The 18,877-nt window shown below is 40.6% G+C and overlaps 1 protein-coding gene across 2 annotated transcripts in view; it reads left to right on the top strand.

Annotated features, from left to right (window-relative positions):
* The first annotated feature begins 27 nt into the window (after positions 1 to 27).
* The window catches only part of HEATR5B (HEAT repeat containing 5B), a 95,894-nt gene continuing 77,044 nt past the window's right edge, over positions 28 to 18,877 (top strand). The window contains exons 1-8 of one of the 2 annotated variants that reach the window (XM_060186870.1): positions 28 to 76; positions 613 to 762; positions 3,828 to 4,039; positions 6,345 to 6,453; positions 7,244 to 7,393; positions 9,293 to 9,464; positions 12,707 to 12,864; positions 14,137 to 14,386. In XM_060186870.1, coding sequence (XP_060042853.1) covers positions 637 to 762; positions 3,828 to 4,039; positions 6,345 to 6,453; positions 7,244 to 7,393; positions 9,293 to 9,464; positions 12,707 to 12,864; positions 14,137 to 14,386 — 1,177 coding nt within the window. In that variant the 5' untranslated portion in view covers positions 28 to 76; positions 613 to 636. The remainder of the gene's footprint in view (positions 77 to 612; positions 763 to 3,827; positions 4,040 to 6,344; positions 6,454 to 7,243; positions 7,394 to 9,292; positions 9,465 to 12,706; positions 12,865 to 14,136; positions 14,387 to 18,877) is intronic. The other variant, XM_007521002.3, reaches the window with a different exon arrangement.

The following is an 18,877-nucleotide window of genomic DNA, read 5'->3' as shown; positions in this document are numbered from 1 at the left end:
TCCTGCCAGCCGGCAAGACGGGGGCGTGACATCCGGGTTCCTGGGGCGGCTGCCGGTGGCCCTGCTACTCTCGCAGGTGAGGATGAGCTCACCTGAGAGGCGCGCACCCGTTTCCGGGACCCTGGGCTGAATTGGGGGCTGGGGTTGAAGGGACCGGAGTCTGTCAGAGACTCTCAACTTGTCGGGCGCCCGCCTCGGTTACGAGGTCCGTCCTCTGGGCTTCAGTAGCCGCAGTGGCACGGCCGGCTCGGCTAGTGTAGACGCGTTTCGGAGCCGCGGGTGTAGAAGCTCTGTGTGGGCTGTATGTCGGGGTGTCGCCGGGGCTCCGGCCGCGGGGCCCTGACCTTGCACCCCACTTTTAGGGTCGGGAGGTTTGGGGTCCCCGGGGTGTGACCTTGCGGGTGTAGAGCAGCCTCTGTGTGCTGCATCCCCGGGTGTCGGGGGCCTGACCATTGCCCCACGCCTAGCCGGACACTTGGGGACGGGAGCGGGCTGTCAGCCGCGGCCGGCCTCCAGGTTCCTTCCGGGGTGGACCCCCCCACACACACACACACACAAAAAGCAATGCTAAACACACATACAGAATTACCAGTGTTATTTTGTTGCTTCAAGGTGTAAATTTTTAAAACGTCCATAATGGAGTTAGCTCACAGCTTATTGCTAAACGAAGAAGCACTGGCTCAAATCACTGAAGCAAAGAGACCAGTTTTCATTTTTGAATGGCTTCGATTTCTTGATAAAGTCTTGGTTGCTGCCAACAAGGTATGATATTTCCTTCCTCTTCTTTTTCCCACGTTTGGAAGCCATAATAAAAAGTGTGTTTGTTTATAAGTCATAAGAAAGCATGTGAATTTTGAAAAGGTCACGAATCTTTTACAAAACTTGAGAATATTACTGTATAATAAGAATTTTTCTTACTTGCCCTTTCCGCATATTGTGGAAACCCCCAGGCGGCTGGGCGATCGCACACAGGGTTAAGCACACACAGTGCGGGCAAGCGCCAGGACTTGCCTAATAATCTTTGTTTGAGCCCCACTCCCCACCAGCAGTGAAGCAGGTCTGCAGGTGGCTTATCTTTCTTCCTGTATGTCTCCCCCTCCTTTAAATTTCTCTATCTAATGAAAACAACAAAAACGGGGAAAAAGGTAACCACCAGAAGCAATGGATTCACTGTGCAGGCACTGAGCCCTAGTGATAATCCTGGAGACAAAACAAACCAACAAAAAAACCAAACTCGTTTGTTTCAATTTTATTTTTTTCAGAGCACTAATCAGCTTTGTTTTATGGTGGGACTAGGGACTGAACTGGCACTTTGGAGCCTCAGGCATGAAAGTCTCTTTGCATAACCATTATGCTAATTCCCCTGCCCCTTAATCCTGTTAATATATATGCTCAAGCAGGTGCGCCACCATCTGGCCCCACCCCTTGATCCTGTTTAAATACAGTCCTTCACTTCTTTCATTTCTGTCTATAGGCTGGACAGCTGAGTATGACAGACGGAAGCGTGACTGTATGACTGACATTTCTCACCTTAAATTCACTCTCTTCAACTTCCACTGATCCTCAGTGCTGTCTAGCAATACCAGCACCTTTATTTCTCTCTCTGAGTTTTTTTGTGTCTGTGTGTTTTTCTGTGATGTGAGCACTTAACCAGGTGCGCCACCTCCTGGCCCGTGTGTGTGTGTGTGTGTGTGTGTGTGTGTGTGTGTGTGTGTGTTTCTGGAGCCTCTGATTTCACCACTGCCAGGTTCACTTAGGTATAGTGACAGAAAGAGCCACCACAGCACCAGCAGCCCCTCACCCCTGGTGCTGTCAGGCTGCGCCCGGGTGGTAGCAGGGCTTGAGCCATATGTGTGACAAGGTGGGCGCTTTACCCAGTGAACTATCTCTCTGGCCCAGATTTCTTCTCCTCCTCCTCATGTAAAAATTCTTTTACCTAAATTACTTTTTGATTATGTGTGTCCTATTTATGTGTTTGAAATTAGGGGGGCCAGGTGGTGGTGCACTCAGTGGAGCACACTTTTTATCATGTGCAAGGACCTGGGGTTCAAGCCTCAGGTATGGTGAAACAGGCCTGCAGATGTCTCTATCTCTTATCCAATAGATGAATGAATGAATGAATAAATAATAAATATAATATAAAAAATATATCCCATTAGTTGCCTCCTTAGCTCAGTAGGCAGTGTGTCAGTCTCATAAAAGAAGAAATCCCTTGCTGTATTTAATGAAATAAAAATAGAAAATAAAATTAGATGCTTTCCTCAACATGTATGATGGTCTTTGACTGTCTGCTCAAGTTTATACTTGGGTCAGAGTATTTCCAGGAAAGGGTTAGACTTGTTGGCTGTGTTAATGGGATGTGCTCTTCTAGTCTCACGGGGAGTGCTGATGCTTGTATCTTGGGTTTGTGGTGGCTAGCCAATCCCATTCCCCAGCAGAGACATTGCCATACTAGTGTCCTCAAGTAAATGGTTAGCTGCTTGGCTTCTAGAAATTGGGTCAGAAGACTAGGGACTTGAGCAGTTGCAGGGAACTTTTCTCTTGCTTACCTTGTTTTCTGGGCAGTTTCCCAGCCCATAGCACGGACTGAGCTCTCTGAAGTCTAGAATATTCATCCTTCTCCTTACTTATCGCACTTAGCATGATCGCTTCAGATTCCATCCAAGATGTGACAAAAGAGATTTCATCATTTCTTGTGACTGGCTACTACTTCTCTCTTGCTTTGCTTCTTTGCTCATGCTGTCCTGCTGTCCTTAGGAATGCTAGGCATGCTCCCAGCTCCCTCCACCATCCACTTAATGTTCCCTCTACCTCAAATATTCTTCTCCCAGATATCTCTGCATAGCTCACACCTTCACTTCTTTCATAGAGACCTTTATTACATATGTACTTTCTTCAACTGAGCTATATACAACACTAAAAACACATTCTTCATTTATTTGTTTAACTTGTCTGTCCCTACTGGTATGAGGGCTGGAAATTTGTCTACTGTGTTTGTTGTTATGCTGCAATATCTAAATTGTTTTATGACCAAATTAATAAATGAGTACTAGGGAGATAGAAAAGTAGTTTCCACAATGGACTTTCATTCCTGAGACTTAGAGATCCCAGATTCAGCCCCCAGCTCCACCGATAAACCAGTGCTGAGCAATGCTCTGATAAATTTAAAAAAAATTAGAATAGTGCAGGATCTATAGTAAGTATACATAATTGTTGAATTAATGAATGAATTCTCCATATTGATAGTAGATTTGAATTTTTTTGTTTGATTCCTGAGATTCTTCAGAGTTTCACTGACCTATGACTTTGTGAACTTTGCTTTATAACTTTACTTTTACAAGGGAGTCTGTCTGAATTCTAAAATAGCAGTTAATCTTACACCTTATATTGTATGTCCTTTGACTATTAGCTCATTTCTTAGTAAGTAGAAATATCATTTTTTGGATATATCATTTTTTATTGGAAGTTAATTTTTGGTATTGGAGGGGAATGAAGGAGAACATTTCATCTAGGAAAAATTGGGTCATTTCTCACTGCACTAAAATCATTTAATTGTTTATATTTACCAGAGCTCTGCTCAGCTTTGGCTTATAGTGGTGCTGGGAATTGAACCTGGGACCTTGGAGCCCAAGACAGGAAAGTCATTTTGCATAACCATTAATATGCTATCTCTCTGTCTCCCTGAACTGTTATCTTAAGAAATTCTTAGTTAAAGTTACATAGTTTTCAGTTGTTAGTGTCTTTACTGTTAAGATATTTGTTTTTAATTTTTACAAAAGTACGTATAAGGAAAAACTGATGGCGTGTTGTTTATTTTTTAATCACAGACTGATGTAAAGGAAAAACAGAAAAAGCTCATTGAACAATTAACTGGATTAATAAGTAGTTCACCTGGACCACCAACACGAAAACTACTAGCTAAAAATCTAGCTGCTCTTTATAGCATTGGGGATACTTTTACTGTTTTTCAAACACTTGATAAGTGCAATGACATCATCAAAAGTAAAGATGACACTGCAGCCTACCTACCAACAAAATTGTAAGTACTTCCTTTAACAGTGACCTTTGAAGTTTTATTTATAAAAACAGGTAACAGTCTGGAAGGTGAGCCAGATTTGGTCTGCAGGCTGTTTGCAGACTTGTTTTGTAGGTAAAGGTACCTTTTAATTGGAAACAGAAGTGGGTTATCTATACCTTATTTACAGTGCTTTTCAGAAAGATACAAAATAGAGGAGCCTACAGGGTGTGAGGGAAAGGTGATGAGTTCAGTTCTGGGCATGCTGATTTTGGAATACCAGTGGGTATATCCGGGTGACAGTGAGCATTAGCTGGTAGAAATACTTGTCTGGATTTGAGAGATCCAACATGGCAGTATGGTTTTGGTGAGCAGAGAATGAAGATTTGGGAATAGTAGAGACCATTTGGTCCAGATAAAGTTATCTAGGAAGAGAATGCTGTTTGAGGAGAAAAGATGGCCATAGATAGAACTCTAGAACTCCAGCATTCAGGGCCCAGAGCCAGCATACCAGCTTACAGAGGAGATGGGGAAATTATTCTGAACCTCAAATCTAATTTTAGATATGTTTTAAATTGTGCTGATGTGTTGTTTGGAATTAATTATAGATCTCAAAAGTTTTAGCAAAGATTAAGGTAGCAACATCAGTGCTTTTTAGTTTCTTTCAGAATTTGAAGCTATGTTAATACTTCGGCAATACAGTTCACCACTGCTTAGGTAATCTATTTATTTATTTTTGAATAATGGACTTTACCACTCCAGGCCGGTTTCTTTCAGACAGAAAAAGAGAGACAGACAGACAGGCACACACACACAGGGAAAGACACACAGCACTGAAGTGTCCTCCAGTGCAGTTGGGAACAAGCTTAGAACTGCTGTGTGTACCTTGGCTAAGCAAGTACACTATCCAGGTGAGCTGTTTTGCAGGCGTGGTTAAGTAGAATTCATCTCATCTTACATATAACCAGTAGGTATTTTCAGTTTATTCTTGGGTTCTGCTTAAGCTTTTCCTACAAGGTCCTAGCATGTGACCCTAGTTAATTTTAGCTTTGATGTTAGCTTGAAGGATATTGATGAAAGTGTGGGACTTGGAGATGAAGATATGAAGGCCAGCTCTGATTCTATTGTTCCTTACATTTATTTGATTTCTCTTAACCTCAGAAACACATGAAAAAATGCTCCAAGTCTTTGACTGTCAGAGAAATGCAAATAAAGACAACAATGAGATACCACTTCAAAAAAAAAAAAAGTTGTTCTTGCCACATGACTGTTAGGTGGTAATTTTCAAGATTTAAACTTTGATTTTTTGGACTCTAAACAATACACTCTTTCCCCCCTACCCTCTGCATCCCCCAAAGTGCATGCTTAACCTCTGTGCCTTACTTTTTCCTCTAAGCTAAACTCTCGTGGTTCACTTATTTACTATTAACATGGTGATGGTAGACTGATACCTTCTCCTGAAGAGATGAACTGTCTTCACTTGTCATCTTGTTAGCCCTATGTTTCCTTAGATTAAGAATGTGGAAGATAGATTCCCTACTCCCAGAGGGTATAGTTCCATTAGCAGATAAGATATACACATGGTAAAATTATAACACCTCAGTGGTAAATAGTATGATTTTGGCTAGCTGAATGGTTGACATTGTGTTACATAATTGAGGAAGAGAGGAGTCACTATAATTAATTAACATAATTTGGGAAATTTTCATAAAAGGATGCCAACTTAACTTCCCCGGACAGAGGGAATGTACCCTGGACCCTCACCACTTCAGAGCCCTGCCCCACTAGGGAAAGGTAGGGACAAGCTGGGAGTATGGATCAAGCTGCCAACACCTATGTTCAGCAGAGAAGCAATTACAGAAGCCAGACCTTCCACCTTCTGCACCCCATAATGATCCTAGGTCCATACTTCCAGAAGAATAAAAAATAGGAAAGCTATCAGGGGAAGGGAAGGGATACAGAGTTCTGGTGGTGGGAATTGTGTGGAGTTGTACCCCTCTTATCCTATGGTCTTGTCAATTTTTTGTATTTTATAAATAAATTAATAACAATAAAAAAGAAAAGCAGGAGTTTCTTTCTAAAGGAGGGGTGTGATTGATTGGTCATGTAGATATGTTTATTCTTTTCATTCTTGATAAGAATACAATTTGATTAACCATGGTATTTGTTGCAAGAATAAGTAAGATGTTTCTGAAAGTGACATTGCTCTGCACAAATTAGAATTGATTTCAGAAAATAACTAATCTACCCTGAACCAATTAAATTTGATTTAAAAATAACATTTTATTACTAACCCATCAACGACCAATGGAAATATTACCTCTTACAGGGCTGCAGTGGCTTGTGTTGGAGCATTTTATGAAAAAATGGGCAGAATGTTAGGAAGTGCATTTCCAGAAACAGTAAATAATCTTTTGAAATCTCTGAAAAGTGCAGAGGTATGTGCAACAACAAATACTCATTTTGTTTTGCTGGCGGATGAAAGTCGAGGGCAGTGCTTAGAGGAGGGTTTGGCACTTCTCTATGAAAATGTTTCTTAGATGACTTAGGGTATTTTTTTTTTTGGTAGTTGTCATTGTGGCTTCACTGCTTCAGGCTATCTTTGACAGAGAGAGAAAGAGGCGGGGGGGGAAGACTTGGATGGCACCAAGACTTCCTTCAGTGTGACACTTGATAAATTAAGTGTCCTATTTAAGTAACCTATCTGATGTCATTGCCGCCTTTTTGAGGGGTCTGTCATCGTTGGAGTGTCATCACACTAGATTGACTTTTTCTTTCTAGATAGAAATAGAAAGGCAGAGATAGAAAGACACCAAAACACCAAAGTTTGATTCAGTACAGTGGGAGCCAAGCAGTTGCATGGGTTGTGAGCATGGCAAAGCAAATGCCACTATGCAAAGGAATTCTCTTCTTAACTACTTTTTACCTAGCCTTTCACACTCTGAACATTTGGACTTGTGGGATATGATATTGAAGCTTTTGGCTTTTCTTTTATATTCATGAAGATACTGGAATGTGTCTGCATGTTGTAGTCTGATTGCTCAAAAGACATTATCTAATTGATATTGGTAATTTTACCATTCAAGTACTTAGTAGAATACTTACTTTCATTTTTCATTACTGTTTGTAATTCTGAGGATCAGAGAACATTTGTGTTTTGCTATGTTCTTGTTAAAGTGTGGAACTACTTCATAACATAGTTTTAAAGTTGATTGTGTTCACGTCTAGTCTCAGGGCCGAAGTGAAATCTTAATGAGTCTGCAGAAAGTTCTGAATGGACTAGGAGGTGCGGCAGCTTCCTCCCATCGGGATATTTACAAGAATGCCAGATCTCTCTTGACTGACAGGTCCATGGCTGTTCGCTGTGCAGTTGCCAAGGTTTGTACTTTGCTGCTTCCCAGAGCTGCTGCTTTCCTGCTTCTAACTAGTAGATGATTTTCTTTCTCTGGAGTTTTAAAATGTGAGCATTCTTGGTCCAGAATGTGGCAAAATGGAGAAAAATGTGATCATGCTTTTGTTTCCATGGGTTAGTTTCATTTTATATATATTGTATAAGTGGGATCATGGTATACACTCTTGTTTGTTTATTTGACTTCTATCACTCTGTATAATTATTCTTTTCTGTTGTTACTTGTGTCACTAATTTATTCCTTTTCATTGCCATGACTTAACTTTGTTCTCATTTCTTAAAATATTTTATTTATTTATTGGATAGAGACAGAAATCAAGAGGGAATGAGGAGATGGAGTGAGAGAGATAGACATACCTGCAACACTGTTTCATTGCCCGTGAAGCTTTCCCCCTGCAGGTGGGGATCAGGGGCTTGAACCTGGGTCTTTGCACATTGTAATGTGTGCCTTACGAGGTGCACCACTGCCTGTTATTGTTATTTACCTGATAAGGACATTTTCATTACTTCCACCTTTGGCTCTTACAGAAAGCTTTTGTTCACATCTGTGTACAAGTTGCATGTGGACATATTCTTTCACTGCATGTGGGGTAAATTTCTAAGAGTGGCATGGTTGGGTCATGGAATAGATTCATGCTAAAGTTTTTTAAAATTGCAGTTATTATCTATTACTTATATACTTGTGAATTTTTGTCTACTTTCTCCCATAATAATATCTTCTAAAAGTATAGTACAGTATTACTAACTGGTATAATACAGTATAATGACTCAGTTCACTCATCTTGTTTAGTTTTCTTCTATTCTGTAAATGGTTTTTGTTATCTGTTAAAGTTATTTTATTATTTTTCCTTTTTAGTTTACTAGTAAACATGAATTACATTGATGAGTTTTATAATTTTATCCCTAGGATGAATTCTATTTGATAATACAATGTTATCCTCTATATATTGTTGTGTTACAGTTGCTATACCCCTCTTATTTTATGGTTTTGTCAATGTTTCCTTTTTATAAATAAAATTTTTTTTTAAGTTTATTTAGAATTTTGCATTTAAGTCTATGAAGGGTATTGGTATATAGATTTTTTTTTCTTACTGTGTGTCAGATTTTCAGTACGAAGGTAAGACTGACCACATACAATGAGTTCTCTTAAATTTTCTGCAAGTGTTTACATATAATTTATGTTGTTTTTTATTTAAATGTTTAGTTGAATTTACTAGTATATTTACATGGGCCTGCAGTTTTCTTCAGGATAAGATTTTTTTTAATTTATTTTATTTTTAATAAGCGATACAGAGGGGAAGACAAAGAACAGTGCACGGCTCTGCCTTATGGTGGTGCTGAGGTTTGAACCTGGGGCCTCAGAACATCAGACATGAAATTCTTTTTTTTGCATAGTCATTATGGTATTTCCCCAGCCCTGGGATAAAATTTTAAACTATACATTCAATTTTTTTTTAAATTTATTATCTTTATTTATTTATTGGATAAAGACAGCCAAAAATTGAGTGAAAGAGAGACACAGACAGAGAGAGATGACTGCAGCACTGCTTCACCACTTATGAAACTTTCCCCCTGCAGGTGGGGACCAGGGGCTTGAACCCAAGTCCTTGCACATTGTAATATGTGCACTTAACCAGGTGTGCCACCACCCAAACACTCGTCATTGTTATCATTGGGGCATGACTTTTCAGATAGAGACAGACACAGAGGCAGACAGGGAACATCTTTTGTCTGATATCCAGTCTTTTGAAAACTGTTGTTTAATATATCTTGTCCAATTTTTTTTTTTATCTCAGGAAAATAGATACATCTGGTTCTTGACAATCTTTGCAAGCTCTAGACTATAATTTATGTTTTTTTGTTTTTAGTGTCTATTAGAACTGCAGAACGAAGCTGTGTTTATGTGGACTGCGGAACTCGAAAACATAGCTACTCTCTGCTTTAAGGCTTTGGAAAACTCAAATTATGGGGTTCGAGTGGCTGTGTCTAAACTCTTAGGAACAGTCATGGCTACAGCATTAATGCCAAAACAAGCAACAGGTATCATTGTTTGTCAGCCTCTGATATAGAATGTAACAAGCATCTGAAAGTATATAAAACATTTCCTTCTAAATGACTGATTACCTGCAGGCAAATGTAGGTAAATGGTTGGCCATTTTGGGGTGCTTTTTCATAAAGTACAGGTACCAGATAGCATTTTCCTTGGTGTAGTCAAGCCTTTTAAAATGATAATAATATGCAAGACGGTGTGTAACAATTACGTTAGGCAAGTAGAAACAAGAAGAACCTATGAAATAGTTCTGTACAGAGTTTAAGGAACTAGAATTTGATTATATATATTTATTATATGTTTCATATAAAATATATGTTATATATATTTTAATCACTGATCTCCATTTATTTTTATTTACTTATATCTTAGGTTCTCAACTGTAGCACATTCCACACAGAGAGAGATCACAGCAGCAGACTTTCTCCTACTCCCTAGGCCGCTCCCACGTGGTGACAGGCTTTGAAAGAGTCAGGCTCATGATGTGGCAGCATCCTGTCTGGTGAACTATCTCTCCAGACATCTTCCTCTCCTTCCCTCCTTCCTTCCTTCCTTTCTCTCTCTCTCATTCTTTCTAGACTTTATTATTGTTCATTTATTAAATAGAGACAGAGAAATCCCCACCTACAGCCCTGCTTCACCACTCATGAACCCCCCTCTGGGGGTTAGGGGGGACTGGGGCTTGGACCAGGGGCCATGGGCACTGTAATTCATGTGTTTAACTACGTGCACCACACACACACACACACACACACACACACACACACACACTTTTTTTTGTTTGTTTCTAGAACATTGCTATAAGCAGAGTCAGAGACAGCACTACTTTTTTTTTTTTTTTGACAGCACTGGTTTTTCAGGTGACTTCCACTAGGTTTCTAGTTCCATAGAGATTCCTCAGGGGCAGGGCTGACTGGCCCCAGCTCTGTTGTTATAGTCCCCCACCTTCACCCCAATATGTAGTCGAAATAGGACCAGATGTGAGGATTCAAGTCCTGACTTTTATGTTTAACTGTGAACCCTTGAGCTTTAATCACTTCTTTTTCTTTTTTTTTTTCTTGCTTTCAGGGTTATTGCTGGGACTAGGTGCCATCACTACAAATCCACTGCTCTGGGTGCCCATCTTTTTTTTTTTCCCCCATTGTTGCTGTTATTGCTGTTGCTGTTGGATAGGACAGAGCAAAATTGAGAGAGAAGGAGAGAAAGATAGACACCTGCAGGCCTGCTTCACTGCTTGTGAAGCGACTCCCCCTGCAGGTGGAGGGGAGCAGGCTTGAACTGGTATCCTTGTGCTGGTCCTTGTGCTTCGCACTGTGTGCATTTAACCCAGTGCACCACCGCCAGCCCCCTAATCACTTCATCTGTCATAATAATTATTTAAGTCTGTGAGCTAGATAATGATAGTAATAATAATTTTTATCAAGTACTGGGTGCCAGGTACTGAGTGAAGCATGTAACAGAGCTATTTTAGTTAATCTTCATAAAACCCCTCTGAGTTTAAGCCTTGTTGTTACTCTCACATTATAAAGAAGGAAATTGAGGCTTAGCCATTACTGATTTATGTTCTAGTGTTCTGTTAAATGACTGAAATTAAAACACAGGCCATTAAGATTTCAAAGCTTGTGGGCCAGGCAGTGATAAAACTGATTAAGCTCTCACATTATAGTGCACAAGGACCCGGGTTCAAGTCCCTGGTCCCCACCTGTAGGGGAAAGCTTCATAAGTGTTGAAGCAGGTCTGTAGATGTCTTTCTTTCTGTCTGTCTCTTTCTCTCTCCCTCTCCCTATCTCTCCCCGCCCTCAATTTCTCTCTCTCTGTCCAGTAATAAATAAATGTTAAAAAAAAAAAAGACTCCAAAGCCTGCACCCTTAACTGTGAGTGTTATACCTCCCTAATGGAGTGTTTTTGCTGTCCTTTTTTGCCACTAGGGTTATGCTGGGGCTCAGTGCCTGCCGGATGCTACTACTCCTACTGCTTCTAGTAATTTTTTTTTCTTTCCTGTAGATAAAGGGAGAGAGAGAAAGAGAGAGAGAGAGAGAGAGAGAGAGAGATAGATAGATAGATAGATAGATAGATAGAAAGAATTGCTCTACCTCTCACAAAGCTTCCCTCTGCTGGGACTCCCCTGTTGTTGCCCAGGGCTCACAGCCAGGTCCTCACACTGGGCAATGTGTACATTACACGATGTGAGCTCTTTGCTGCCCCACAATAGAATTGATGAAAATTAAGTTTGCTCCTGTATGTTAAAGGGCTTGATAAAATACCAAGTTCTGTATCAAGGATGGCAAGTGGGCTGCAGTTTTAATTCACTGGTAACAACTATATATAAAGTGTGGTCTTTGTGGTTTTTGTTTGTTTGTTTTTTGTTCTTTTTTTTTTTTTTTCCCCTCCAGGGTTATTGCTGGGGATTGTTGCCTGCACTATGAATCCACTGCTCTTTTTCCCTTTTGTTGCCTTTGTTGTTTATATTGTTATTGTTATTGTTGTTGTTATTGCTGTCGTTGTTGGGTAGGACAGAGAGAAATGGAGGAGAGAGGATGGGATGACAGAGGGGGAGAGAAAGATAGACACCTGCAGACCTGCTTCACCGCTTGTGAAGCAACTCCCCTGCAGGTGGGGAGCGAGCCAGTAGCGCGAACTGGGATCCTTATGCCAGACCTTGTGCTTTGTACCATCTGTGCTTAACCCACTGCACATCCACTTTAGTGGGGATGGGTACTTTGATTATTAGTGTCTGTAGAGAGTGCACTGTATTTTTGTGTTACTTATATTCGGTTAGTGTCATCATTGGATTATTGTGACTTTTATTTATTGAATTGTGTTGAAGTGCTAGGTCCTCCTATCTTTCTTAGTATTTTTACTTCAAAATTTATTTTTATAAGTATACCACATTATATGATTATGTAACAACTAAATGACTTCATTTTCTTAGTATTGTCTTAAGTATCCTTGAAAGTAATTACTTGAAAGTGGCTGGGTGATGGTGTACCTGGTGGTGTGCGCTGTTTCTCATTTGTGAAGATCTGAGTTCAAGCCCCAGGCCCCTGCCTGCAAGGGGGAAGCTTCACAAATAGTTGAGCAGTGCTCCAGGTGTGTCTCTGCATCTCACTCTCTAAAAAAATATAACGAATCTTAAAAATGAATGTTTACTGAATGTTAAAGCTAGATTATTAGAAGACACTAATGTATAGAAAAATATCTTTACTTAAACATTTACTTTTCTTCCTGAAAGTAATGCGCCAGAATGTGAAACGAGCTACACTGGATGAAGTCTTAGAACTCATGGCTACAGGATTTCTCCGTGGCGGCTCTGGTTTCTTAAAGAGTGGGGGAGAGATGTTAAAGGTCGGAGGTTCTGTTAACCGTGAAGTGAGAGTTGGAGTTACACAGGTTTGTGAATTACACATAGAACAGAATCCTATTCATATCATTTGTGTGATTCCAGGGAAGAATTACTGAGTAACAACAGAGAGGCTCCTAATCTTGCCTGTTTTCTTTCAAAGCATTTATTTTACCAAATGAATGAATTGCATTCATTTTCCAAATTCCATGCTTATATGGGAAGACAGATGCTGAGTGATGTATAAATAAGCCTCTGCCTACTACACTTATATTAATACTAGCTACATTTTCTTAAATTTTACTTGGTGTAGAATATCAGATATAGAATGATTTAATTTTGATCGAAATTGTATTTGGGTAACTTGAGACACTTAGATGTTAGTGTTATCCACTGACCTTATAGCTAAAAATACTGGCCAGTTCTTTATTAGATTTGTCATAAATGATGAACCAATATAAGTATGAAATCAAATCTGACTTAGTTATATTTTTAAAATAATAATTAATACCTAACTAGATGAAATAATTTTATGTGATCTTAGTCAAAATCACCTCAACTATTCCTTATTGCTAAAGCAAGAGGAAAATAGTGAATAGGAGTAACTATTTTTATCTGACAGTCATAAAAGAGCGTTTTGCATCTCTAGGTCAATGTTTATGTAGGATATCAAGAGTTTCTCTTTATTCCTGTAACCTGGTACATTCTTCATCAGCAGGGTAAATTCAGCTTTCCTTTACTCCTCTTTGTGTATTATCATAAGAACTATTTTTATTCAAAAGTACTTCCCCCCCCCCCCCCATATCTGGGGTTATTGTTCGGGCTTGGTGCTTGCACTGCAAATCCACTGCCCCTGGAGGCCATCTTTTTTTCCATTGTTGTTCATGTTGCTGTTGTTGTTATTGTTGTTGGATAGGACAGAGAGAAATTGAGAGAGGAAGGGAAGACAGAGAGGGGGAGAGAAAGACAGACACCTGCAGACCTCTTCACCACTTCACCACCTGTGGAGCAACCCCCCTGCAGGTGGGGAGCTGGGGCTTGAACCAGGATCCTCGTGCAGTTCCTTGCATTTTGCACTATGTGCACTTAACCCAGTGTGCAACTGCCCAGCTCACTCAAATGTACTTCTACCACTGGTTCCTTTGCTACAAGTACTATTTTAAATGTACTGTGCTAGATAGTCTCATATTTTAAATTTCCTTTGTTTTAATCTCAAATATATATTTTGCATGCTTCCGTTAGTTATGTGTGTAGTTGATTTATCAGTAATTCTAGTTCAATTCTAAACTTGTCTTTCAAGTTGTACCTTAACCTGTTTATAGGCATACGTTGTTTTTGTGACAACATTGGGTGGCCAATGGTTGGAGCGGAGCTTTGCTACATTCTTATCCCACGTTTTGGATCTGGTCTCTCATCCCCGGGCAACACAAACACATGTGGAAGCTGTTTACTCAAGGCGATGTGTTTCCTTTATCCTGAGAGCTACTGTGGGCAGTTTGCTTGGTGAAAAAGCCCAGATTGCAGCTGCCAAAGAAATATGTCAAGCTATTGGGAAGCAGATGAAAGCAGTGGGTAAGAACTGATTTCATAATGTAGATGGTCGGTTACCTTAGTCATTTAGTTCTGTTGTTTTTCTTTTTAAATATATTTATTTATTTATTTTTATTCCTTTTGTTGCCCTTGTTGTTTTGTTGTTGTAGTTATTATTGATGTCGTTGTTGGATAGGACAGAGAGAAATGGAGAGAGGAGGGGAAGACAGAGAGGGGGAGAGAAAGACAGACACCTGCAGACCTGCTTCACCGCCTGTGAAGTGACTCCCCTGCAGGTAGGGAGCTGAGGGCTCGAACCGGGATCCTTCCGCTGGTCCTTGTGCTTAGCGCCACCTGCGCTTAACCCGCTGCGCTACAGCCGGACTCCCTCTGTTGTTTTTCTTAATAGATATTGGAATCTGATTGGTTTGTCTTTCTCTTTTGACTCTGTTATAATATTTTTATTGAGTAGTCTTATTTGATAATGAATCAACCTAATTTCAGTGAAATAATGTTTTTTAAAGACTTGGGTAGTGTATTTGTAGGATTAGATTTTCTGTTTTGTTTTTAAAATCTGTGTTCATTTTATAGCTTTCTTGGTATGCAGCAGCATTGATTTGCCATATTATTTTGTAAAGATTTATTTTATTTATTACATGTGAGAGAAAGAAGGTATCACATGAGACAAAGAGGGTGAAAAACCAGAACACCAGTCAGGCATATGCGGTGCTGGGCATCAAGCCAGAACCTCAGGCATACAAGTCCATCATTCCACCAGTTGAACTCCTTCCCCACTTATTGATTCGTTATCTTTAAGGAATAATCTTTTCTGATTTTTCTACTTTAGTATAGATTATTTCTTTTTAAAAAATCTCTTGTAAACATTTGTTTTTATTTTGTAGGCTTAATACTATAACTTCAAAAAGAATACTTACATGTAGTTATTAACTACTGAATATACTGTGAAACCTCAGTAATTCATAATTAAAAAATTCTAAGAATTACCAATTTTATGAAAATTTTTCATGTTAATAAATAGTTGCTGTGTATCTGATATTGCAAAACAGAAGTTAAGTGTTTGAATAAGGACGAGGTGATGGTGGAGATTGCTCAGTAGTGTCATACCAGACTTGCATTCCTGAGGTGCTCCAGAGGTCCCAGAGTCAATCCCTGGCACCATTTTATGCCAAAACTAAGAAGTGCTCTCATCTGTCTCTCATGGAGACAGATATTTAAATAAGAGTAAATGTTAACAGTGCAGTGCAGTTCTACTTTCACTGAGTTCATCGTCCAATTAGGGAACTAAATACAGTAAGGTGTGAGAGGCTGGGAGATAGCTCATTCAGTAGAGTACACACTTCACCATGCATGAGCACCTGGGTTTGAGCTCCTGCCCACCACACTGGAGCACCGTGCAAAGGGGTACCTTCATGAACAGTGGAACTGTGCTGTGGTGTCTTTCCCCATCTGCCTCTCTCTCTGTCTGAAAAAAACAGTAGAAAAAATTAGGCAGCCAGAATGGCATGTGAATCACCAAAAGTAAGGTGAACTATAAGTCTTATTTCTCTCTCTCTCTCTTTCTCTCTTTCTCTCCCCAGGGTTATTGCTGGGGCTCAGTACCAGCACTATGAATCCATTGCTCCTGGCAGCCATTTGTTCTATTTTTTTTTTTTTTTTACCAGAGCACTGCTCAGCTCTGGCTTATGGTGGTATGGGGGATTGAACCTGGGACTTGAGAGCCTCAGGCATGAAAGTCTCTTTACATAACCATTATGCTATACCCCCACCCTCATTTGTTCTATTTTTTTATTGGATAGGACAGACAGAAATTGAGAGAGGAGGGTGAGATAGGGAGAAAGACAGACACCTGCAGACCTGCTTTGTCTCATGAAGCTTCCTTCTGCAGGTGGGGAGTGGGGTCTCGAACTCAGAACCTTGCACTAGTCCTTGTGCTTTGTACTATGTGCACTTAACTGGGTGCACCACCACCTGTCCCCCTAAATTCTCTAAAACAGGTTAGTTTTATTACTATTGATACTATATATTAACTTTAATCAAGAAACTTACATTGCATACTAGATGTCTTCAGAAATAAGGATTAAATGGATAGGTAATAATCAGTAATTTATAGAGTATATATTAAGTACTGCATAAAACCCCATAAAATTAGGAGCCAGGTGGTGATGCACCTGGTTGAGCACACATGTTACAATGCACAAGGGCCCCGGTTTGAGCCCCCCCAGTTCCCACCTGCAGGGGGAAAGCTTCGTGAATAGTAAAGTAGTGCTGCTGGTGTCTATTTCTCTCCCTCTTTACCTCCTTCTTGCTGTTGATTTCTGGCTGTCTCTATTCAATAAATAAATAAAGATAATAACGTTTTAAAAAAGAAATTAATCTTCTTTTAAAAAAGACCCATAAAATAAGTTTATACTTTAGTTATGGTTTTAAAAAAATTTTTATTTATAAAATGGAAATATTGACAAGACTGTATGATAAGAGGGTATATTTCCACATAATTCCCACCACCAGAACTCCGTATCCAATCCCCTCCCTTAATAGCTTTACAATTCTTTGTCCCTCTGGGAGTATGGACCCAGGATCTGCTAACATCTTTTGGTGTGTATTGGAGATAGCAATATGCTATATTCTAAATATAAACTGACTTCTTAATCATCAAAATACCCTTTAAGATACAGACTTTACCCTCTCAACAACCGAGGAATCTGAGATTTAGATTAATCAAATGCCTTGCTTAGTATTATAACAGCTGCTGCTTCTTCTAGCGTTTGCCCTTCTTCCGTAGCCAGTCAACAGCGTCAGGTTGAGCCTGATGTAAAGTTTCGAGACCTCCTTTGAATCTGGAGAGGTGGCAGTCGTTGACTATGTGGGTCATAGTCTGTCTGTAGCCGCAGGGGCAGTTTGGGTCGTCTCTGGCTCCCCAGCGATGGAACATAGCGGCGCACCGGCCATGGCCTGTTCGATAGCGATTGAGGAGGGCCCAATCATAACGTGCTAGGTCAAAGCCGGGTTGACGCTTGCAGGGGTCTGTGATGAGGTGTTTGTTCTTTACCTCAGCTGACTGCCAACTCTGTTTCCAAGAGTCTGGAACAGAGAAGTTCAGTGTAGGTGTAGGGGACCAGACTGGATGACGAGACGTCAAGTGTTGGACAGGGTGGGCGAAGATATCCCCGTATATTGGCAGGTCCAGTCGAGCGTAGACGTGGGAAATGAACTTAGATGATGCCGCATCCCGACGAATATCTGGCGGGGCGATATTGCTAAGAACTGGCAGCCATGGAACCGGGGTGGAACGGATGGTTCCAGAAATTATCCTCTTGGAGGAATATAATTTGGAATCGACCAAGTGGACATGGGGGCTACGGAACCATACGGGGGCACAGTATTCTGCAGTGGAATAGCATAATGCCAGAGATGATGATCGTAGTGTGGAAGCACCCGTGCCCCATGAGGAGCTGGCCAGTCTTGCAATGATGTTATTCCTCGCGCCCACCTTTGCTTCAGTTTTTATGAGATGTTCGTGAAATGACAGGGTGCGATTGAGAGTAACGCCAAGATAGACTGGCTGGGCTTCATGCCGGATTCTCGTATCGTCAAGCTGCACATTAAGCTCACGCGAGGCCGAGGCATGATGTAGATGGAAAACAGATGATACCGTTTTTGCAGTGCTAGGGATTAGTCGCCATTTTTTACAGTAATCAGATATCAGAGACATGTCTTTCGTGAGTGTTTCTTCGAGGATGTCGAACTTGGATGCCTGAGTTGCACAGCAGATGTCATCGGCGTAGATGAACTTCCTTGAAGAAGTTTCTGGAAGGTCATTGATGTAAATATTAAATAGTGTAAGAGCCAGAACAGAGCCCTGGGGGAGGCCACTTGAGACAAGTCTCCATCTGCTAGACTTGTCATCCAGATGCACCCGGAATCTTCTGTTTTGGAGAAGAAACGATATAGTGTTGGCTACCCATGGAGGCAGGCATCTTGAGATCTTGACTAGGAGACCACGGTGCCAGACCGTGTCATAGGCTGCTGTGAGATCAACAAAGACAGCACCTGTCTTTAAATTCTTTTGGAATCCATTTTCAATGTAAGTTGAAGTTCCTTTTATCTTGTCCATCTCCAAAACTCTCCCTTTACACTGTCTGAACTGAAAGACGCTTTGAAGAGGGTTAAACCGGGAACGGCTGCTGGCTATGATAACATCACCCCAGAACTCATTCTTAACCTGGGTCCCGCGGCAAAGAAGTGGCTCACTACATTCCTGTCCCACATCTTGGAATCCGAATCTATGCCCAAAATTTGGTGTCGTGCGAAGATAATAGCAGTTTTGAAACCAAAGAAAGACCCAACACTGGCCACCAGCTATAGACCAATTTCTCTCCTCTCCATGTGTTACAAACTCCTTGAGAGGCTGCTTCTATCACGTATTTCTCCTCTTACAGAGAAATTCCTATCACCCGCCCAAGCTGGTTTCCGCCCAGGAAGATCTACCTGCGAACATAACAGCTTAGAACT

This window comes from Erinaceus europaeus, chromosome 3 (genome assembly GCF_950295315.1).
Source record: "Erinaceus europaeus chromosome 3, mEriEur2.1, whole genome shotgun sequence".
Taxonomy (NCBI): Eukaryota; Metazoa; Chordata; class Mammalia; order Eulipotyphla; family Erinaceidae; genus Erinaceus; species Erinaceus europaeus.
This window is presented reverse-complemented; position numbering and strand designations above follow the sequence as displayed.